The sequence below is a fragment of the Lemur catta genome, chromosome 6 (assembly GCF_020740605.2).
Source record: "Lemur catta isolate mLemCat1 chromosome 6, mLemCat1.pri, whole genome shotgun sequence".
Lineage (NCBI taxonomy): Eukaryota > Metazoa > Chordata > Mammalia > Primates > Lemuridae > Lemur > Lemur catta.
Window position 1 is genome coordinate 74132082 of NC_059133.1, and position 25154 is coordinate 74157235.

The following is a 25154-nucleotide window of genomic DNA, read 5'->3' on the forward strand; positions in this document are numbered from 1 at the left end:
GAAGGAGGGAGCGTGGATTATTGGAATACGAATCCCCATCTCCAGTGGAAGCTGCTCAATGAGAAAGCTCTTTAAGGCACCAGTCTCCAAACTTGCCTGCTCATAAATAAGAATTACTCAGGATCCCTGTTAGAAATCCAGATTCCTGGGTGCCATTTTAGAACCACTAAATCAACTCGCAGGGGTGAGAGTCTGATTGCTCGTGTTTTTAGCAAGCCTGGGTGACTATCATGGTCAGGCAAATTAGGGAATCACTAATTTAAAAGAAGTCCACTTCACAAACTTCAGTCCTTAAGATTTGAGTACATTGGGGTTAGCTCTCAAAAAATACCTGGCATAAAAATTTCAATAGAATTGGAGTAAGAATTTCAATAGAACTGAACTTTAAAAGAATTAAATCCTTGGTGCTAGAAATGTAAGGCATGACAATTAGGCATATTCAAATCTGATAGCTGATTAGATATGTGCAACCCCATATGCAAGGCAGTAGCCACGTCTTATTGGTTTTTCTTTCCCCAAACACATAGGTGTTTTTTTGTAGTTGGTGTCAGGCCCCTGTTCCAGTCCTCCACACCACTCCATCTCTGGTGATGGATCGCTCTGCCCCTGGCTACTTCCCCAGCTAATCCACTGTCCACTGTCTCCCCCACCCCCTATGACCATAATAATATTTCTAAAGCCCATTTTCATCAAAGTCTTTCTGTGATTAAAACAAACGAGCCCTCCTCCCTCCCCCCCTCAACATGACCCTCTGCATGGTATTCAAAACTTCCACAGCATGGGCCAGCCTACCTTTCCAGCATGATCTCTAACTGCTTCCCTGTATATAACACATGCACTGCCCAAATGGAGTCCTGGCTGTTTGCCAAGATGCCCCAGGCTTCCCTGCTCTGGTTGCTCTGCTGGGTAGGTGCTCTGTCTCACCTGTCCAAACTGCCCACTCTTCCAAGTCTATCTCATACACTTGTCTTCCGAGAGTCCTCCTACCACCCCCTCCATAGCACTAGACTTAATAGGTCCCATCTCCCCACCACACCACATGTATAATTTCCCCCTGTTCTATTCATGTTGGATGTAAGCTCCTTGACAGCACAGTCTATACTTTTAAGACAGCACCTTTTAATCTCTAGCACTGCTAAGTATGTGGATACACTGGAAAGACCACGGGCTTCCGAATCCCGTGGCCACATATGAAAATGGTGTCTGTGCCTTACCAGCTGAGAGGCTTTCGAAGACGTTACTTAGCCTTTCTGAGCTTTTTGCTCCTTTCCTAGCACAGCAATGATAATAATACCAACCCTACAAGATTATGCTAAAGAATTAAATGTCTGTGAAAGTGTCTTGCTCACAGTAATCGCTCAGTAATAATTCATTTCTGCACTTCCCTTCAATCATGCAGATTTACCAGTTATTTACATATGTTTAATAAAGCAATAAATATTTATGGATCCATTTTTCTGGCTCCTAAGTCTAGTTATTTCAGGTTTTTATACAGGTGCAAAAGCTCTTTTCTTTTCCATTGGTTTCCCTAAAAGGAGTTACCGTGGCAGGAGACAAGCAACCACCAAAGCCCTGTCTTTCCTGGTCTGTTATGTACATTTTTAAAAATAAACATCCTCCTTAAACTGTTATTCTGGAAAACTGGAATTTCACTGGCAATCCCTGATGCATTTACATGCATACATTTCTAAAGGTAAATTCACCAAATCGGTAGTAACATGAAGGCAGAGATGAGTCAGAATGGTGACACAGTTGCATGAGGGCAGGAGACAACTGCAGGGACAAGAGCCGAAGACGGCAGTTGCTTAACACTGATTAATGGCCACGCTTCTCATACTGATTATGAGCATTAGCTCCTAATTTATTACTAAAATGTGTTTATGCTTACATGCTAAAGTTTTTGTACTAACAAAGTCAAATTTCATCTTTTTGGAATGGTTCAAGACCAAGGTAATTCTGGAAGCTTTCAGTTAGGGGCTGAAGGAAGGGAGCTGAGGCCTGACAGTCTTAGGCTGTGGGATGGACAGAGAATGGGGTGGGCTGAGCAAGGGGAGACCTGAGGCCTGCAAAGGATGGGGTTGGAGTGGTTGGGATGGGATTTAAGGTCACAGTCCCATTGCTTTTATTAACAACACTGAGCAGTAACGCTGTAGTCCAAGCAACGGGGAAACTTCCTGTCCAAAAATGCAAATCCTCCTTTATTTCTCAGAACTGGAATTCCCATTCAACTGATTTTCTGGAAAAAAGAAAGGCTCATTTTACATTTTCATGGGTGATTTTCTTGAGATCACAAAGCCCAGAGCACAGCTTCAAGATCATTTTGTCTAACTTCTGGTTCCTTTTTAAAAGATGCGAATGACTGGAATACTGACCGGAATGGCAGCTGGTAGGCCCCATGAATTTACTATTTAAAAAAACAAAAAAAAACCAAAAACAATCTTCCAGAGGAAATAGGAAACTAAAGACCTTGGAAAATAAATTTTATGTTAACCACAGGACAATTAATAGAGAAGAAATCAGAGAAAACATATTTTCTTAAAGCAACTAAACCTGTATTTAGATGAATTAATATCAAAATAATTTTAATGCTATTTGTTATCCTAAAACTTCAGAAAATTCCATCTGCTATAGGAGTTATTGAAACAGTCATAAATGATGGAATAGTTGGTGAGGGGTTGCTAAGCTTTATTCAAAGTGTTATTCAAAGCTTAACACATGGGTTTCATTTGAAGTTCAAGAAGGAAAAAATGGGCAATCAGAAAGAGGGGTAGGATGTGGAGATACTGATATTTTATGCATAAAACCTCTGCATCCCAAAATATCAGCTTGTTTGGAATTCTGTCATCTATTCTTGCTTCTGTCAAAACAAACAAAAACCCAGCCAGAACAGCATGAACAATGATCATCTAGTGCCATCAAAAACTTTTTATTCATTCAGCATATATTTGAGTCACTAGTACGTGTTGGCATTGGGGATGCAAGAAGGAGGAAGAAATATTCTCTTCCTTTGAGAAGCCCATTGTCTATGGGAGAATATAATAGATAAGCAACCAGATATTAGAACCTGTTAAGAGCAAGGGCTCGACCTAAGCAGTATAAAAGGTAACCACGCAACAAAAACATCTGTACCTCCTTAACACATTGACTACCACACTAGAAAAAAAATTTTTTCACTGGGGCCATACTGTTTTATTACGAAAATAGAATAAAACTTTGAAAACAAAATGATCCTTTCTAATTTAATGAAAAATTTGTTATTTTTCATTGTTTTCTGTGCATGAGTTATATGCAACTCACACAGCACTAGAATCAGTTTTTACACTGCATGCCACTTGAGTTGTATGCGACTCATGACGTATTTGTTGAATTTGTTTTGGAGAATTGAGTCTTCGTATGTTTCATGAGGCCCTGGGCTCAAAACTAGCATGAGTTAAATACAACTCACATGGCAGTTAATGTGTTAATATTTTGAAATAAAAAAATAGATAATGAAAAAAAAATTTTTTTGCCCAGCATAATATGCATTTTAATTGAATACATAAATAGATAAATCTGGGTTTTGTATTATACATTTTTCAATTTTAGTGCACAATGTTGTAAATATCTGAAAAAATGTAAAAAAATAAAGATTTATTGAACAAGAACAACAAAAAAATGAGCATTGTGTACCATGGGAGCCTTAGGGAAGGCTGCCTACCCCAGAGGGCTTCAGTGGAGAGCTTTGATTTCTGAGTAAGAATGACCCAGGTAAAGCAGAGGTGGAAACAGGCTCAGCAACAGAGCCATCACAAGCAAAGCCAGACAGAATGAGGGAGAAGAGGAATTACTTCGCTGTGAATTTTTTCCTGTTTGAAAAAAAAAAAAAAGCCTCTTAATTCCTTAACTGCATTCAAAATGTATTCTGTTGAGATAAAACTAATTTCATTCTTAGTTCTGTTTGGCTGCATATTTGCTTAAATAACTGTTATCCTTAGAGAGCAATAAATGACAGATGGGCATAAAAACTTTTGTACAAATGTCATTTGCAGTTTGATCATAAATCATGCAGCAATTACCTGCCTTTTCTGGTTGACACACACTGAGGGAATGTGGGAAGTGCTGAACACCTACAGATAAATCAGCTCTTCCTCTGGAAGGTGAGTTTATTCTTCTTTGAAACCTGGAGGTATTTAGTGTCTGGACACAGTTTGGGAGGAAAGAAGTGGGAAGGAGGACCTAGAGAAGCCCTTCACGGTGGGTGAACTCAATGTTAATAGCCTACCTCTTTTCTCTGGTGAACTCTCAAGAGATTCCTTTGCTGCCTCAAATTGTGCTGTGATCTGTCAGGGGTTAGAGGAATCAGCAGTGGAGTACGTCACAGGAAACTCAGTCTGGAATCAAAAGGGGCCTGCCCCTTCCCTGGGCATATCAAATATTTAGCATCACATCTACTAAGAAGCAACACCAGAAGAGGGCAACTAATCGACAAACAAATCAATTTTATCCTGAAAATGCTCTGAGGCTTTATACGTAACTTCCTGCATAGACTTTGGGCACCAGAGTATATGCCTTTCCTCCAACTATCCTGACAAACTTTGGACTCCAAAATGTTTCTTTGAACCAGTTAAGCATCCTTTATTACCAACTTTAAGCAACCTCTAAAAGTCCTTTAGATGACTTTCATTCTTCTTTGTCCTGGATGTTTTTAAATGACGGACAAAAATATCTATTCTCAGAGCTGGAGGAGATAAAAATGTTTGCCCTTAAGGGAATGAGCTCTTAATTTAGCTAAACCTTTTTAAGGAGTATATATTAAATATAAATATAGTATTATGTGAAATTATAAGGTGACAGATTCACTGTGAAATATTCCATTTTTCTGCTGTAATGTTTTTTATGTAAAGTCTAAAACAACAAAAAGCAAGGTAATCTTAGCAAAATGGAGCAGAAGAATGAAGAAGTGGAAAATAGAGACGTGCTTATTCTGAGACCAGAGCCATGTCCCAAGAAGAAAGTGGTTTCTGTCAGTTGGCAAGAAGACAAAAATACTAGACATTATTTCTCCTGCACAATACGACAGTAAGGAAAGTATATCTCAGCCAAATAGGTCACGAGACTGTCACCTTCTGCCAGATCTTGGAGGAATTCTTATTCTTGATTAGTTCTTCTTTACTAATCGTTTGATTATCTGCTATTAAACATTCCCTAGCACTGCAATAAGTGTTTTCTATAACTTAATTCACCATCACAACTATAAGGTGGGCACATATTACCAATGAAGGAACTGGGGCTCAGAGAGGCCAAAGAACTTGCTCAAGGTCACACAGCTAATGAGTTGTGGAGCTGTACATCAAACCCACATCAGTGTGAATTTAAGATTTTTCTTCTGAATGTTTATATTATATATCATACTTCCTTTATCTAGTGATAATGCTGAATTCATTAAGAAGTGAGAAACCACTTTCTATCTATAGTATTCCCAAGTACCCCATGCAATCTTGAACTATTTAGCAAAACTTTCTTTAAGAATTTTCTACCCACCTTCCCCTTCAGCGGTATCTTCCCCACTGCATGGTGAAGGGACCAGCAGGGCCAGGGGAGCTGAAGCCAGCACCTTTGCAAAGCATTTTGTTTCAAGGGCATCCCACTTTGTTACCTCGTTACTGGATGACTACAAAGAATCAAAGAGAATGCCAATCTGCCCCCTTCCCCCCATCCCCTCATTTGACCCGACTTACTCCATGGATTCAATGATTTTTTTGGGTTCCACAGGGCATGGATAGATGACTTCATCAATGTGCTTCAGATTACAGTTAGAAAAGGCAGTAGAGATATGTATGAAGGCTTCGAGCTTTGGCATCTGACTAGCCATAAGCAGGAGCTGCTGGGTGGCAGTGACATTAAGCTGCACGGCGCGTCTAGAGAAGATTAAGCAGAAGGAAATACAATGAGGTAGGTCAGCACCCAGCCTTGCTGTAACTGCGCCCACTGGCATGTCTATCAGATTTTGGTGGCTGTATCAAAGGAGCAGGCAGAAAACGATGGGTCATGGCTATACAGTTATGTGATACTTGGAATGTGTTATGTATTAATGATGTACTCTGTGTACGTAAATCCTATTCACTGAAGCACTGTTATGTACTGTATTTAGAGATCACTTGGTTCTAATCAACTGGAAGGAAAAAAATCCCAATCCTTTGAATTTATAAAGGAGTTTCTATAAGCAGCCATTAAAAGAACAAAAATACAAAATTAAGCATCTTACTCAAGAAGTTGGAAAATGCAAATAAATTGGAGGGGAGCAACAGATTTGTGATGTAAGTTGCTATTATTGTAAAGGTCTAAGTCAGACATGAAAATTTATGTCAAAATTCTAAATTGTAGCTACTAGAATACAAAGCTATAGAAACACAGAGTTTGATAACAATGAAATAGTTCAATCCAGGAATACACATTTTATCCAATATAAGGAAACCTGCTAATCTAGTTTGACTCAAAAAGAGAAAAACTATATGATCATTTATGTATATTTTGAAAAAATTTTAAATAAAATTTAATATCCACTTTAAAGAAATTTGCTAAAATATGAAAGAAATGATTAAACACTATATATTTCAATTTGCTAGCCAATGTCATGGCTAGGAGTGAAAAGCTAGGAGCACTGCTTGTAAAGTCAGGGCCAGGAAGAATGCCTACAATCACTACCACTACTTAACATTACTCTGAAGTACTAGCCTTGTAATTAGAGAGCAAAATAAAATTAATGAACAGATAAAAATATTAAAAAGACAGTCACAAAAATCACTATTAGATTATATAATTGTATACTTGTAAGATAATTCAGTGAGGTATCCACTTACAAAAAGTACATAAAAAAATCACTTTCCTATATATAAGCAAAAATTAGAGAATACAGTGGAAGAAAGGCACACATTGGAACCTGAACATTTAAAAATATATCAAATTAATCATAAATGAATATGTAAAGAAAGTGATAAAACTTCATTATGTGCCAGAATAGAAAAATCGAATAAATGGAAACACATATATTGTTCTTGGATAGGAGCAATCAATATTTTAAATATGTTAAGTTTCTCTAAATTAACCTACATATACAAGGTAATTCTAATCAAACTCCAAAATTTTTTAAAATTTGCAAAATTATTCTAAATTTAATTAAGAAGTATAACCAGGTGATAATAGTTAGGAAAATTTTATAAAATTAAGAGTGCTGTGGGTATTCTTGCCCTAATAGAATAAAAATTACAATAATTAAAATGGTGTGATATTGGCAGAGAAAGTCTGATTAAAGGAACAAAATAAAAAGTTTAAAAATTGGAATTTAGTGTGATAATTGCATTTCAAATAAAGAGTAAATAATTTAATAAATATTTTTAAGAACTAGTCATCTGTTAGAAAGAGTAATAAAGCCACTCTACTTTCACAGCTACATCACTCTGTTTTAATAGAATTTTCCTGACTGTTCCTCTTTATAGCTAAATAAATTTTAAATGGTTCAAAGATCTAAATGTAAAAATTAAACCATAAAAATACTAGAAGAAATTATAAATAACTACATAAAAAGAGTTGAAAGACATAAATTGTTAAAATATTTTAAACCTTATAAAAACAAAGAATAAATATGCTGAATCTTCTAGGAAGTCTTAAAATTGATAAGAAAAAAAGTTTCAATAGAAAAATAGGCAAAGAACAATAAAACACATGTCACAGAAGAATAAGATGCCAATAAGCATTTAAACATCAATAACCTCTGTAATAATTAAAGAAATAAACATCAGAACATGCAATACCATTTCTGCTATCATATTGGCAACATTAAAAAAGAATTAAAGAATTCTACGACATACTGTTGTGAGTGTAAAAAAAATGAGGATTCATGTGCACAGGGACAGTATAAATATACACCACCTTTTTGGAGAGCAATTTAGCATTACATGTAAAAATGTAAACTGTTCATACCCCGGACACATCTGATATGTATCTGACAAGTCTTACTTCTTAGAATTTACCCCAAGAACAACATACAAAGGAGTAAAAAAATTTATGCACAGCCCTGTTCACTGTAGAGTTTATAATAGTGAAAAATTAAAACAATCCAAATGTCAACCAACACAGAACTGGTTGAATATATTATATACATGTACAATGGAATGTCATGTAGTCATTATAAATTATAATATTTACTGACAATGAAAGATATCCAAAAATATAATTGAGCAGGCTGCAAAACATCATTCTCAATAGGATTTCTGGTTTTTTTTTTTTTTGTAAAATTGAGCATACATCTATATAATCATAGATGCATAAAGAAAAGTTGGAATAGATGTTCTCTACAATATTGAAAATTGGTTTTGGATGGTGGGATTTTGGAGTTTTGTTTCTTTGTTGTTTTTTTTTTTTCACTGAGGATTTTTTTTTTACAGAAACCATAAGGAAAGTTACACGCATATGTGCCCATCCACACAAACGTATATAAGCCACAAGAGGGAAATGGGAACATACCTCAGTGGGTCATCAAAGCGTACAGTGGCGGCACAGTGGAAGACAATGTTCGTGCAGGAAAGAAGCTCCTGCATGTCCTCCTTGCTAATGGCAAAGTCACTGTGATTGAGATCCGCATAAATAGCTCTGATCTTCTCATGCACATTTGGACAAACTTCTTTGACTTTCTCAAACAGCTGAAACATATATTAATAGGTCAGTATACAAAGATCATCATCATCATCACATTGTTCTTGTTTGTACTGACCCGATTCATTATACTCAAAAACTGGTTTTAGTTGTAATAATATTACTTAAAGAAGGCATTTACTCAAGAGCCATCTGCTTTATTTCATGCAATTTAGTCAGTTTAGTGTAATTCCTGCTCCTTTAACTTGGGAAATATTTGAAAAAGTCAGTTCCAATAACAAATAAGGTGTTTATTTTAAACTTTTCCTTTGGGGAGAAAAAGTGATAGTAAGTCATCCATATCCTGCCTTTATACTCCATTCCCCTTTAAGGCAGCCTTATGTTTACACATGGTGATAGTTTCCATTTTTGGCTGGGAAATAATTGTTTTCAATGCAAAATTACCAGCCTTTATGCAGCCTTTACAAATTACCAGCCAAATGACCAACGACTTGGTTAACTGGCACAGATTAACAAGATGTCTTACTTAGCGGCACAAACATAATTAGAAATTAACAAATCAAGTAAATTTATAACAAGTGAGACAAATACAATTTTTACATAATCTCATTTTAATACAGTTGGCAGTTATTGTCTAGTAAGAGAATTACATGAGCTCATGTACTTCTTATGGGATAATAATTGATTTTTTTAATATTCTAATTTATTTATAAAGGAAAAAGAAGAGCACTGGCAGTTTTAACTTTTATTACAATTATTCAAATAAGATAGTCTCTACTTTCCCCTCCACACAGAAATTCTTAGATTAAGTTGGTATTTCCCATTTTCAATTGATTGGTTCCAACCTATTTTGATTAAATTGAATTTTACTGTAGTGTTGGCATGGCATGTTAACAGTGAGGAAAATAAAACTAATTATTTAGAAAGGTTAAGAGTAGAGAAAATGGGTCTGTGGTTTTAATCATAACATAGGAGCAGAGACAGCGCCCTTCTTCCCCTAAACCACAAAACAAGGCTTTCATCTACTCCTTGATCCTGAGGAGCAGGCTTCTCTCCATTAGAGACCCACCCCAGTGTTTTTTACTGGGTAACAAAAAGTTGATCTCAGGTAGTCAAAGAGATCATGACTTATTTGTATCAGGCAAGACCATGTTCAGAGGCCATCCTGGGAATTCAATGGAGATGACTGGAGAAGGGAATTAAATTCACATATTGGTTTGTCAAGTTAACATACCTCTGTCTACCATTTTCCTGCACTGTAGGGTCAGCCTTTCAGTGGGTGTTACTGCAATTCTGAAAATAATTTGGAAGTTAGGTCAATGCTTAATGCTTCTTTGACATCTGGGATTGATAAGGTTGATAAAGTGTCCTAGGCACATTCTCAACAAAGAGGTCATTCTGTCTCTTCCAGAAAGATCTTTAATGTTGCTTCCAATTCCGATCAATCACAAGCATGCTAAATGTTTGCTTTCTGAACGGATGTTGTCCCTCTTGATATTTCATATTAATTGTATAACAAACGAATATTTTTGGATAAGCTTAACAAAAATTTATACAATTACCTTCTTTTTTGATAATTGAATTTGTAGAAGGCTAGTTTTGAGTCTGCATTATAGATATTATTCACTGGAAATTTATTTAGGGTTCTGTGGACTCTGACTTTGGCTTGTGATGACTTCTGGCTACTGAGAGCAGGAAGTGTACGGTGACTTCAGCATCCACCCTTCTCCCAGGGGGCTTCCTTACATATGATGGAAGCTGCCACGCATGGGTTTTCTTTTGTCTTTGGTTTTTATGATTTTAAAAGGCAGAGGATGATTTTATAACATATTATACTTTCAAACAACCTGTGCAATGTTGAATACACCAAGATAACACATTTATAGCATTACTATTTTAGGAGATAATTACAATTTTAAGAACCAATGTCCTAGTCTATGTTCTGTCTACTGATTTGTGTTTTCAAACAAGAGGACATATCTGAATGGACACAGTACAATTTTTAAGTCTGAGTTTTCTGATCTATATAGTAGTTGATTATGGTAAGTTGAAATAAATCAACGAATAGGCTACATCAATTCGAACCACAGTGCTAAATGAGGATTTCATTTCACTACATAGCCTTGCCTAATGATATGACTTGCCTTGTGAGGAATCTCACCATACTGCTATAACTTCTAAAATAATACTCTTTAAATATTGCCACTCCCTGAACAGAGTGCTAGAGATGACAGACAACTGCCATCCAACAGGCCAGTGGTTGTGGCCAGCACTTTTCAAAGAAGAGTTATCCACAAAGCCAACTGCATTGGAATCACTAGTATGCATGTTAAAATTAGATTCCCATGTCCCATCCCATACCCACTAAATAAAAAATTACTGGGGCATACCCAGGAGTTTGTATTTTACATCAAGTTCCCCAGCAGATTTTAATGCATGCAAATGATGAGAATTTCTCCAGTTAGAGTATTAACATGGACAATTGCAGATGAACAAATGTGTATGACTCACTTCCCTTTATAACTGCTCAGAACATTCTTCGCATCAGTGGTTTTCAAACTGTGGGCATAGAAAAATCAAGGAACCTAGTTAAAAATTATTTCTTTACACCATCCTCAGAGATTCCGACTCAGTAGTTAGGTGTGTAACACAGGATGTTGTATTTCTTAACTACTTCCTCAGATGTATCCGTTCTAGGTACCATACTTGGGGAAACCCTGACTCTGAAAATTCATGTCTATTCCCCCTCTAGTTTGTAAATTCCTTGATTCTTGTTCATCTCTTTATGTTTGACATTATGCAGTTCACTGAAAAGACTCAAATTTCACTTGTTGAATTATAATAGATCTCTGTACAAATACTAATAGAACTATGAAGGGGAACTTAATTCCTGAAAGTGTTTGGTTACCAGCTCTTGTGTTGGTGTGATGGAAGATAGCAGATAGCAACTGCTAAAAGGGGACACAAAGTATTCCCCAGTCCTCAGTATTAACTGCCAATGGGAGCTCAAAGTGCTCAGAGCTGACCCTCTTTATAATAACAAGACTAAAGGACAAGATAAAAATGGTGCAAATGGATCCTGGTTAGGCTCTAGCTCTTCTGAAAGTTTTTTTGTTGTTTTGCTAATGGGAGAGATTAATTAAAGGTAAGAAAATTAGATAGGATAAAAATGAGTAAAAATACATATTTTAAAAATGTCAGTGAAAACCAACCAATATAGAACTTAAATTATTTTTAATTCTAAGAGCTTATCATATTCCTTCTCAGTGTCTAAACTCAGATTCTCTATTCAATCAATGGCATAGGACTGAGAAGCAAAAGAGTTGAGTAACTAACTACTCGCCATCATCACAACTCAAGCAGAGGAATTGCTGCTTTTCCGTTTTATGAAATCTTGTTCTTGACAAGGGTAGGGCACATTTCTGTGGTCACTGAAAGATAACAGCTGGCAGGTGATCTAAACATTTCAAACTTTAACAAAGCTATAAATTTATCTTGGAAAGTTTGGGAGCGTTCCATTGATTTGACATTACACAGGCAAGTATTTCTGTCTCTTAATTTGTTTTTAAACATGAGAGACTATCCTATTTACATGAATAGTTACTTGTAGCCCAGAGGCAAGAGACAAACTTTGTAAATCTTAGAAAGAAAATTCACCAGAATGAGAAAGTCAGAAAGAGAAATTTTTTGGTTTCAATAAGCTCATTGGGTATGACTTCTGTAGTCAGACACTAGAACTGCATTTTTATTAGAAGCAGGAATTGGATAAGGCATGGGGGCATCTAATTTATATAATGCTTCTGAAACAATGCAGAGCCCCTGAACTTGGACTCTTACGATCAACTAGTTATCCATATGACCTCACTCTGGAAGTATCTACAGGACATTTGGCCTCTACTTTCTGGGGGGTTTTTGAAGGTAGTCATATCTTTCCTAATCATGAGAGTCTTTGATTTTTATTCATTTTATTCAGTCCCTCTCTTCAAATATAACTATGTTATTTAGTCCCAATAATCCACCAAAATTTGCTTAATATTTTTATCTTGTGAAAAAAGGGTAAAGACCCTTAAACTAAATATGGAATATCTGATATCCCAAAGTGAAAGAGACACTGTAACATTTTTAAGAGAATTTTTAGAGTGCTGAGTAAAAGAAAATCAATGGATTCTGCAAGTTAGCTCTAAATTGAGAACAATTAAACATAAGTGCATGTAAATTAAAGCAGAAAAGATCATACCCGATGTACAGATTCACAAAAATTCACAAAATGTTAGAATTTTGCTAGCTCACTAGTAACTCCCATAAGATGTAAAGGATTAATCTAGAAGTTTTATTGCTTTAATGAGGACCACTTCTATAAGGCCATAAGGCAGTATGGTGTGGTAGTAAGGTTATCAAACTTTGGCTTATAGCAGGGTTGCCTGGGAAGTTGTTTAAACAAACAACAAAAAAACCCCAGATGTCCTTACCTTGGAGATTCTCATTCAACAGTTATGAGTTGAAGCTTGGGCATCTGTACTTTGTAAAAGCCCTCTAATGATTCTGATACACACTGAAGGTGAGAACCATTGGTGTATTGGAAAGAGCTCAGGTTCTTTGAGGTCATGAAGAGCTGGGTTTGAACCCTGAGTCTGCCATTTATTTGCTGTGTGACTGGGCAAATTACTTAACCTCTTTGGGCCTTTGTGTCTTTATTTGCATATTTATCTAAAATACCAATCCTTTGAGTATCTTCCACTGTGATCTCAGAGAATTAGTGATTAAACATAGATTATGCTTTCTGTAAAAACAATTTTGCATTTAACAAATTGTAGTTCACTTTGTATAAGTATCTGTAATAAATGCTAAAGGTGACACAATGTTCAGTTCACCACATTCTTAGGCTTTTTGCCCAGACCAAAGGTCAATTTCACAGTCTCTTCCTTGAGAATAAGTACCAGGGCAAGAAAGGAACTAGGGTGGCTAGGAAGATGGACACCAACCTTAAGATTATTTCTGCTCTGCAACAGTAGTGGCATCTCTGCATTTTCCATGCTAAAGGATGGAAAAGTGCTGCTACTAACCCAGAAGTGGCAAGCAATAGTTTCACTTTCCTAGTGATACTGTCATTCAAGGAAGTGGTTTCCCAGGGCAGGCAATGCACGCAGTAGGGGAAGCATGCGCTTTAGAGATAACAGACCTGCATTCAAATTTCACTGATTCAGCACAGATTACATAACCTTGGATATATGACAACTTCCTTGGATTAATTTCTCATGTGCGATGTAGGAATAGGCATACTACAGAAATTTCTGAGTATTAAATAGGGTAATGAAAGTCCCCGTATTTGGCATGGTGCCTGCCACTTAGTAGGTCCTTAATAATAGGAAAATCCTATCTCCACTTCCACAACCATACCCCATTTCCAAAAGCTGTTAATCAGAAAGCTGTGTGTGTATGTGTGTGTTTCTGTGTATTGGGTCATGCCAAGGTTTCTGATTATATGGTGTGATTCATATACTTCTGAGAACTGAATGTATTCCAGAATTATGTTGAATCTCATGGCTTGATGACTTTTTCAATGAAATGATTATGGGCAATTTGAAGCTTTTAAGAAAAAGGCCTGATGTGATTAGAAGAGATTTTTAAAAAAGGAAAGAAATTGGATATGTGAAATCATGCCAGTGATTGAATTAAATTCAATTAATTTCTTGTAAAAGAAAGTAAGAAAAAGATTGAGAAAATAAATTGTTTCTGTTTCTGAAACTGTTTGTACATCCCCGGGACTAAATGAATTTCATTTTTTTTTTTTTTTATTCTTAAAAGAATGAAAATGGCCCATGGGGGAGAGGTTGAACATGCTTCAGATGATAAGAGTTGAGTCACTGGCAAACTAAAGACAAGTTACTTTTGTAAACGTGTGCCTTTGCTAATCCTGGGAAATTTGAATTCCTGAGAAATTTATATTCCTTCTAGTTATCCCAAGTTTATAGAAGCCTCCTGCTTTTTGTAGGGTAGTTTTTTGGGAAAAATAAAAAACAGTAATGGAACAAAACTGGCTTTGGAAGTTTAAAATACAAACTTCTGTTTCTAATTGCCTTTGCCTTCTAGAGATTTAACAGAATCATTGATGTCAATCAGAAATACATTTTGGAAGCTGAGAACAAGTGGTACCCTTTTATACAGGGAAGCCTGGAGCAAAGATGAAAATACTTTTTTTTTTTCCTTTAAAAAAGAGTCTGAAAATTTACAAGGAACTCATAAAATGAAATTAATACTTCTATTGTGTGCTTCTTAATAATCAACAATGTTAGATTGTTGGGCCTTTGTTGCAAGTGTTATTTAGTTCAAAGTTTTTTTTTTAGTTCAAAGTTAATTTGTTTACCTCTTAGGGATTAATTTATCTTACACCTTCTAGGAACTACCAAACAGGGAAAGGATTCAATAAACTAGTTCATAAAATGTTACAATCTTCCATTGTCTTAAATCTAATCTTGTTCTGTATACTGAGGACCCAGAATGTAACCCTGCATGATTTATCACCCAGCACTCTCCATTGTATTTCAGAGTTGATTTACCTAAGGGGCAACTGAAGGTTTATTGAGTACTTCATATTTTCCAGAGAAGCTGACTTGAAATACCCAGTATAACCTGCCAAGCTCTGTCTTTGTTTATAAATCTACTCACTGGTGACATTATTCAGGATAGTCCTTCCCTGGAAATCTTGAATTTTGTCTGATTTTCTCAGATGATGCATTCTAAACCTGGTACAATATCATTGTAACCCTTCCCTCATATACTATTAATATATACTTATACTATATGTATATATAGTCTCTCTCTCTCTCTCTGTCTCTCTCTCTCTCTACATATATATATATACACACACACACACACACACACACACATATATATAAATAAATATAAACAAGAAAAGCCCAATGATTTCTGGTATTCCCCCAATGAGACATTTTTCAGATTCTGAGCTCATAGTCATTCTTAATTAACTGCATCACTCTTAATATAATTTCAAGTACTTGGGGTTTTATTTTCCAGTTATGGAGATTGTTGATGTTTTCATAAGGAATTATTCAGAGTAGATTATTGCTGCTGTAAGATCCTAAACTGATATATATGATATATATGATTGTTGTAAAAAGAAACATATCTATAAGGCACTAGAAAGCTCAAAATGCTCCCAACATTTCTTTGAACTTTACAACTGACTGGTTTCTTTGCAATTCATTACCTATTATAGTGGGGAAGAGCCAAGGCATATTCAAGATAACAATATATAATAAATATCAATTTCTCTGTCTAGATTTGTTTCTGATACAATGGAAAGCTGATTGGTTCATAATTAAATGAGCCCATTTTTCATATTGTTTCATTACTGTTTGTTTGATCAGTCCTCTATTGTGAAACATTCCGATTTGATCCAGATTTTGTTACTGTAAGTAATACTACAATAAATATATTTGTACATTATTTGTGTGTCTCTGGTTGTTTTCTTAGAGTGCCACGTTAATTATCTTTGTGAGGAAGTCCTCAAGCATTCTGTTATTAATTCAGACATTTTCCCCTCTCTTGTTAGGTCCCTTCAAGTGCTCTGAAAACACTTAAAGTTAGTAACAAGTAAGAAAACTAATGTTCTAATTCTTCAGTCCCAGTTCTGTGTGGCCAAAGGATTTCAGAAAAAATCCTTCTTTCCAAAGCATCTCCCGTTTAATTGTCTCTCTCTGAAAGCAGGCAAACAGGAAGTGAGAGGTGGTAGCTATGCATACCATGAAAGGAAAAGAATGAAGCAGATGTATGAATTTTGATAGATAGAACAGCTGTCCTTTTGATCATATTTCCTGGGGACATAGTGGTAATCAAAGGAAAACTGGTAACATTTTTGTTTATAATGTTTTAAAGAAAAATCTCCAAGCCTCACAGAGCTGACATGATTTATCTATCTTCAGGAATAGTATAGTACTTAGGATGGGTTAGAATTCATTCATTCATTGCTATGTGTGACTGCAGAGACATACTGCTTAAAAGCTCTACCAAGCCCTATTTAGGAATAAGTTATGACTGCATTTAAATCACTCTGTTTATGTCAAAAGAGATAAAGGTACATGGCAGAATCTAGACTGGGTCTTGATTTACATGAGATACTCAATAAATATTTGCAGAATCTGAGGTCTACCAGAAGAAACTCTAACCCAGACAGAAAAGTTCTTCAAAGTAGGAACCAAGAAGGATAAGAGCGGCCATACAACAGAAGGAAGACTTGGCCTGGACCCAGATAAGACCATTGAGTAACCTCTGCATGGAAAATGGTTTCAGAAGTAGGTTTGAGATTAAAGGTCTCAAGTGACATGGAGATGATGTTAGAAAAACCAACCTCTTTTCTTTATTGCTTGATCCATTTCCAATCAGCATGATCTTCATTCCTGGTAAGTGCTGTAGCATGGTGGATTCTGTCTTATTTCATACTTTATTTGGTTAGAATTTTTTTTTCGGGGGGAGGGGGGAGGTACAGGCTGGTTATTCCAAAGGTGTGGACCACCTCATCAACTTTCTGATATAGGGTTATTACTTAAGCGAATATAACCATAAAACTTTCATTCCCTACTAATTCTGTCTGCGTTTATGCTTTCCTAATTAAAGATTCAGTGAGAGTAAAAGAGTTTTAGGTTTGGCAAACATTATACCATTTTCTCAAATGTTTTGGATTTGCTAAAACCAATAACATTTATTATGCCATTTTTTCTCCTTTAACCTTTAAACCTAAGGCCTTTCATTGTCATCACTCTCATGTGCTGCTACTGTTATCCTCCACATCTGACACAGTGCTTGACACTTAGTGGGTGCTCAACCAGTATTTGTTGAACAAACAAGTTTAATGCATTCCAGTTGTTTAGATTTTGGATGATGTTGTGCCCAATATATACTCCTCCTTTCACTTTGTTTATCCTTTTGCTCGTGTCTTTCACTCATGCCAAGCTGTCATACTGTGTGCATGAACCAAGGGATTTCTTTTTCTTCCACAGCCCCCAAATTACGGAATGATTGACCTTAAACCAGAAAACATCCATTGGTTCCCACCTTTATTCTTGCATAATGAATTACAAAAGCTGTAAAGACCTAGAGAAGACCACACTCCTTAATAGCCACTTCAGAGGTGACAGCCAGGCAAGAGCAAACATGGAAGAAACTTCCAAAGGATGGAATCATTGGCCACAAATAAGTGCTGGAAAGGAAGATTCCTCCCAGAGAATAGATTCAGAGCTATTTAAGGAATTTCCTTACTCCCAGGGTAGGGAGCCTTCTCAATACCTGCCAAACATGATTTCCTAAGGGTTATAGCCCAGGAACTGCTGCTGGCCTGCTACTCTTCCCTTTCTTGAATAGATTTCTGTTTGTTTAATTTTATTTTTTCTTAAATTGTGGTTATTTTGTCTCTGTTCTACCATGATATATGGGGAGGTAGAAAATTTCCCTTTCTATTTCCAAGAATGCCCAACTATGACATATCTGGACTTCATAGAGGATGGCCTACATCCCAGGACCTTGGACTTGGAATTGGATGCAATACTGGCATGAGACTTTGGGGTAGGAAAGAAGGGAGACAAATATTTGGTGACCTGAAGAGAAAGCTATAACTGAGCCTTTAGTTGTTCAACAATGCTATCTTCCTTTCCTCCTGGGCCAACAGCTATGCATTTTCCAGCCATCCTTGTAGTTAGGTGTGGTCCAGTGACAGTTCTGAAGAGTGGAATGTGGACGAAAGTGACGGGCACTTCTGGGTCTAGACCACAAAAACCTTCCACAAGATGCCGAGTGCCTCTTTTCCCATGTCTCTAGCTGGATATTGTCGTTAATGGAGACTCTGGCTTGGAAGCCATGTGCAAAAGATGACAACACTCCCATCAGCCTGGGTCCCTAAATGACTGTGGAGTGCCACTGCTTCTACCAAATAGACTTAAAGAAACTGAGAATCAAATTTCATTAGAATTGAGATGCTGATTTGGGGAGGTATCTGCTTCAGCACCTACATTACCTATAACTCACACAGAATGGAGAATTAACCACATAGCACTTTGTGTGAATGTGAACACATATGGCACATATGGTGAAACCTGGGACATTAAGATTACTTATGAATTTCTAATTATACTCTCCTTTCAAAAAAATTTTTAAATTATATGTTATAATGTAAATGTGAATTCTTAAATATCTTTCTATCTAATAAAACAATGAATAACTGGTGGAAAAGAGAATGCAGGAATGTATATATCTTTGATAAGAATGTGAAACTGACACAGGCTATCTAAAGGGTCTGGCTTAAGGGATAATGAGTAAAAGAACCTATCTGGGGTTGAAGAAATCAAAGGTTATTGATAACAAAACTAATCTTTATATTATTTAATATTTATTTTATACTTAGGATTTCATTTAATCTTTGAAAATCCCTGTAAAATAGCTATTGTTATCAGATCCATTTTATAGATAAAAGACAGACAGACTCAGGTGGGTTAGGCAGCGAGGCCAAGGTCTCTCTACAAGCTGATTTGGGAGGGAGTAGATGGAGCTTTAATGTTTTATGCTACCTCCCAATACAGATACAAGAACTAAACCTGCTAGTAACTTGTTATTGAGTGTTTAGAATTTCTGAAACTTTAACCATCCAGAACATAGCTGTGAGACCCAAAGAAAGAAAAAAAGAAAAATAGTTGGCAAACCCCCCATATTTGTTATATCAAGAAAAAGCCAGTTTCATGGAATGGTGTTTAGAATTTGTATATTAAACTTAGCATAATGAATCAACAAACTCACTGACTTCATTTTCTCTTAAGTTACAATAAGTAAAATATTTTTAAATGATGAGAAAAATAAACACTGAAAACTTCAGTTAACAGGGTGGAGGACGCCCCATCGAAAGATAGAACCTGCAAGAGTCATCTGTTGTAGGTAAAGGCAGGTCCTATGAATGTTAGTATACGTGTTTTCTCTTTCTGTTGTTTGATTCTAATTTATGAAAGTTGAAGAAACGGGCCTTGGCCTGGTCTGCCTCAACTTGGTATGGAGCCCATGTGGCATGAAAGATGACCCATAAACAGAATCAATTCATTCTAAGCAAGAACAGAGGTGACCATGAAAAATTAGCCACCTGAGAATTCTCAACATTCTTGGAGAAGACTTTGGATTGGGGATGTAATTAATCATTACTTTATTAAGGGGCAGGGATACCCAAGCTGATATATGGATTGTAAAGGCAAAGTAGAATTTCCTTCTATGGGTTTTGTTAATGTAAAATATAAAATAATCTGCTTTTTGCTTTGGCTAATCTAAGACATACCCCAAAATTAGTCATCTCCAATTCAGAGATAACTAAACTAGAGCTTGATAGTATCTTTTTATTTATTTGTTTTTATTTTTATAGATTTAGGGGGTACAAGTGCAGTTTTGTTACATGGATATATTGCGTGGTGGTGAAGTCTGGGCTTTTTGTGTAACCATCACCTGAATAGTGTACATTGTACCTATTCGGAAATTCCTCATCCTTCACCCCTTTTCACCTTCCCACCTTTTGATGGTATCTTCAAACCAAAAAAACTCCAACCAGCAGCCATTTGCTGAATGCCTAAATGCTTAGGACTCTACACATCTAGTCCAGCAGATGTCTTCCAGTTGCAATTTTAAAGCTTTTTTCTCCATGTCTTTCAAGATACCTCTAATAGCATCAAGTCCAGCACCCAAGGCCAGCTTTCTGTAAGCTAACAGTCTCACCTGTCCACTTTTATAATACTAAGCCTTCCTTCACACAGACACCTAAGTTCAACCTCAGAATAAAAAATATTCCTCTTTTGTCATTATAAGTCTGTCTTCTGCCTCAAAGGGATTTTGTTGTTGTAGTAAAACTATTAAATTATGTATAGATGAGTGCATTAAAATGGAATAATTATGATAGCATCAAAATGCTCATGAGATTGAGATATGGAAATTTATTCTTAAGTCTCTTATCCATTTCTGGTTTGGTAACAAAGCCATTAATTATACTTCTATAAATTTTTCACTTATATGGTCAGATAGAAGCATACACAGTACACACAGCCTAGGCTTCTACCCAAAAGAAATGCCCTCTTGCATTTTCTTGAACTTACTAAAATCTTTCTGGGCTTTAAGGATACCATCTCCGAGTTCCCTTCTGGGCACATAATTTTAAAGCAGGTTTCACTTGTTATTCTCTCTCAAAGCACCTTGTTCTTCTTCACAGTACTTGTCAAAATATTTAAATATACATGTATTTCTTATAAAATTTGTCTACCTCACTGAATTTTAAGATCTACGGGATCAATCCTCAAGTCCCATTTATTTACTACTTTACCTGTCTGTTCCCCAGACACAGAGCAATACGTGCCTGACAAATATTTGGCTCTCAATAAATATTTCTCATATTCACATACTTGTTCAAACTCTCCCGCTGTCTCTCTTTTCGTGTCTGTGCATGTGTGTGTGTATGTGCATGTGTGTGTTTGTACTTTCTTATCATTTTTGGACTCCTAGAAATTTCCTTATTTTGCCTCTAGTTCAGGTATGCATTAAGATTATTTTATAAAAACATATTTTATCTAACATGTTTAGGTATTTTATATCAGAAGGCATTTTTCTGATCCTCTATTCCAAGAGTTGGCAAACTTCCATAAAGATCCACATAGTAAATATTCTCAGCTTTGTGGGTCATGTGATTTCTGTCACATTTACTCAACTAATTCACATTTATCTTTCCTATCTTTATCAACATCACTTGAGCACTATTTTATTATCATTATTTAAGTGGTAGGAAATCAACTAGCAGTCAGAAGACAAAAAAGACCTTCCATTAGAGTCCCATGCTCTAAAAGATAAAGCTCCAACTTCCTCCCATATTTGAATAAAAATTTAATGCTAATATTTGCTGAGTTTTTACTGTGGTCCAGACTATCGTAAGTTCCTTTCCGGTATTAACTCATTTACATCGCATAACAGTACAAAAGACAAAGACTACCATTATCTCCATTGGGAAACTGAGGCTCCATTATATAAACCACACCACTGAGGACACCAACTCAGGTCTGTCAGACTCCAGAAACCATGCTCGACTCAGGATGCTTGCTTCCTAATATCCCTTCCTCTGTCTCTTGATAAGTTTCTAATTATCACACAGGGGTCTCCCTTCTCTGGCAGTCACTGTGCCTTAGGAGCAGATGATCTCACCCCAGCTCCAGGGGGGAGATCCCATGTGCTCTTACCTTCTGGATCATGACTGGCTTAGGTCTGAGATTTCTGAACAAATCAGTACATGGCATACCTCGGGCCACAGGGGTTGGTCAGAAATGGACATGTAACCTCAACCAGGCTGAGGAGATGTGAGCGTTTCTAGAAAAGAAGTTGCATCAGTCTTGGGAGAGAGCCTCAGAGAGAGTCAGCCTCTTTCATCCAAAGATTGCCATACATGGGTGTGAAGCCTGAAGCTATAGCAACCGTCTTATTCATAATGGGGATAAAGCCAGAACAAAACAGCAGAGTTGAGAGACACACAGAGCAAGGCAGCTAGAGCTCTAGTTGAGTCACAGTAGTGTACCACTCCAGTGCTGGATTTTTTCCATTGTATAACCAACACATCATCTTTGTTTTTTAAAGCCAATTTCAATTGGCTTTTCTTTCAACTGAAAGTAACCTGATACAATTATTTGAAGTCTTCCTGGATTTGGCCTTAGCATACCTTTCTAGTCCTTATATTCACACTTGTCTGGGGCTAAACAAACCACCCAGAGTTCCCCAAACACACCCCACCATTCATGCATTTGCAAGTACAATTCTTTCTGCTTAGAATGCCCTTTGCTCTCCTCTTGCTGGAGAACTCGTGTTGCGTTGCAATCCTGTGTTTCACACGTGTGTCTCTGCCACTTTCTGTGGCCATGTTATTTTTGTCTTCAGATCCTTTGTGCCTCACATGCATTTAACACATAGTAAGAACTTCAAGAAGTGTCTGTAGAATTAATAAAAATGATGGGCAGTATGGAAATCTGAATCACAATAGTCTTTCTCTACAAGATACTTAACCATTTAGATCAATGCTGCCTAATAAAACTTCTGTGAAAATAGAAATGTTCTATACCTGTCCAATAAACTAGCCACATGTGGCCCATTGAGCACTTGAAATATAGCTAGTATGACCAAGGAACTGAATTTTAAGTTTCACTTAATTATAATTTATTTAAATTTAAATAGCCACATATGGCAAGTGGCTGCTGGCTGCTACACTGAATAGCACAAATCTAGACAACAAATAAAAAATTTCAAAAGGTGGGAATAGGTCATATAAAGGATTTTATATACTAAACCAAGTGAAAACATCTGGAGATTGGTGTTATTTTGACTCTAACAATTTTTTTATCTTAAAAGTTAAAAAAAAGTAATATAATCCAGGTTTCTTCCACCTTTCAAAAGTAGTCCATCATCATAATGTAAAATAATATAAACTTAGCTTACTCTATTTTGAATTTTCAGTTTCAAAGCGAATAAGAGCAATGATACCTTGTATCTCATAACTACCCTTGTTGGGTAGTTGCTTTCTTGCATGGAGCTTTATCCACAGCCAATAAATAATAGCACCCTTATATTCTGAAGCATAATTTGTGTAGTAGAAGCTTTTTGGTATTGGGACATCCAGAAATGAAATACAGCAGATATTTTTTTTTCCCATGGACAATCTCTTCACAGGTATCATATTCCACATAGTGCTAAGAAAGTAGGCATTTGCATAAGCAATGGCTTGTTTTTTAATAGTCAGGTAGTAGATTCTGCTCTTGTTACCCACAAAATGTCCACATAGACATGGTAGTTTATATAAGTAAGTTTTTCAGCTATATTATGCACATCAGATTCCTTTCTTCTTACAATTCTTTAAGGGAAAAATTTATGGAGGAAAAAACATCTACACAAATAAACTCTAATTAGCATAGATTAGTAAAAAGTGAGGCCATAGGGGATAGTGGAAAAGGCCATACCTTATGATGTCAGACCTGGATTTGAATCCTGAAAGTTTTGAGTGGGAGGAGAGAGGGAAAGTGGGGAGAGCAGAGACTCCCTGGGTAAGCAGGATATTACTACTGTACTTTGCAGATAAAGAAACCAAGGCTCAGCAAGGTATGTATCTTGTCTACTTTCACACAGCTCATAATTGGTAGTACTGAGATTCAAACCCAGGTCATGCTGTTAAGTACCATCTGATAAGAACAGATAGTTCCTTGGTGATATTCATGCTGCTGGTCCCAGGATCACACTTGGAGAACCACTGTTTAGAAAAGTTAGCAGCTGACCATAAATAGCCCAATAGGGGAAATAGGTATGGGAATTTGCAAGGTGGTTTCACAGATACTTTAAATACAGCATAATCAAGATTTCTAGAACAAAAGCATGTTGCTCTGTAATCAAAAACAGTGCATTGAAAGGAGCAGTAGGTAAAGGCTGAGTCAACCATAAGACTCTTTGCCACGATGTTTAACTAGAAATCCACAGCTGGCAACAAGGCCACTGGACTAGAGAGGAATGTTTGCAATGTGATGAAAACAAAGTCCATTAGGGATGGAGAGCTGAGCACAGGTATCCAGGGAGAGATCTGCGAGTTTACTCCAGGTTTTGGTTTTATGTCATATCAACCTCTCAGTCTCATTCTTAAGAACCTCAGAATGGTGCTGGGAAAACTGGATAGCCACATGTAGAAGACTGAAACAGGACCCACACCTTTCACCTCTCACAAAAATCAAATCATGGTGGATAACAGACTTAAACCTTAGGTGTGAAACCATTAGAATTCTAGCAGAAAATGTGGGAAAGACTCTTATAGACATTGGCCTAGGCAAAGAATTTATGAAGAAAATCCCAAAGGCAGTCACAGCAACAACAAAAATAAATAAATGGGACCTGATTAAATTAAAAAGCTTCTGCACAGCCAAAGAAACTATCACGAGAATATAATAGACAACCTACAGAATGAGAAAAAATTTTCGCATGCTACACATCCGATAAAGGACTGATAACTAGAATCTATTTAGAACTCAGGAAAATCAGCAAGAAAAAATCAAACAACCCTATCAAAAAGTGGGCAAAGGACATGAACAGAAATTTTTCAAAAGAAGACAGAAGAATGGCCAACAAATATATGAAAAAATGCTCAACATCTCTAATCATCAGGGAAATGCAAATCAAAACCACAATGAGATATCACTCATTCTCCAGTGAGAATGGCCTTTATCAAAAAGTCCCATAACAACAAATGGCGTGGATGCGGAGAGACAGGAACACTCATACACTGCTGGTGGGACTGCAAACTAGTGCAACCTCTGTGGAAAGCAATATGGAGATACCTTAAACAGATTCAAATAGACCTACCACTTGATCCAGCAATCCCATTATTGGGCATCTACCGAAAAGAATAAAAGACATTCTATAAAAAAGACATCTGCACCTGAATGTTCATAGCAGCACAATTCACAATTGCAAAGATGTGG

General features: G+C 36.4%; 1 protein-coding gene across 7 annotated transcripts in view; it reads right to left on the bottom strand.

Annotated features, from left to right (window-relative positions):
- FAR2 (fatty acyl-CoA reductase 2) overlaps positions 1-25154 on the bottom strand; it is a 144465-nt gene that overhangs the window by 19792 nt on the left and 99519 nt on the right. For 6 of the 7 annotated variants that reach the window (XM_045554102.1, XM_045554103.1, XM_045554107.1 and 3 more), the window contains 2 exons: positions 8503-8678; positions 5718-5897 (listed from right to left, as the gene is read on the bottom strand). In XM_045554102.1, coding sequence (XP_045410058.1) covers positions 5718-5897; positions 8503-8678 — 356 coding nt within the window. The remainder of the gene's footprint in view (positions 1-5717; positions 5898-8502; positions 8679-25154) is intronic. The other variant, XM_045554108.1, reaches the window with a different exon arrangement.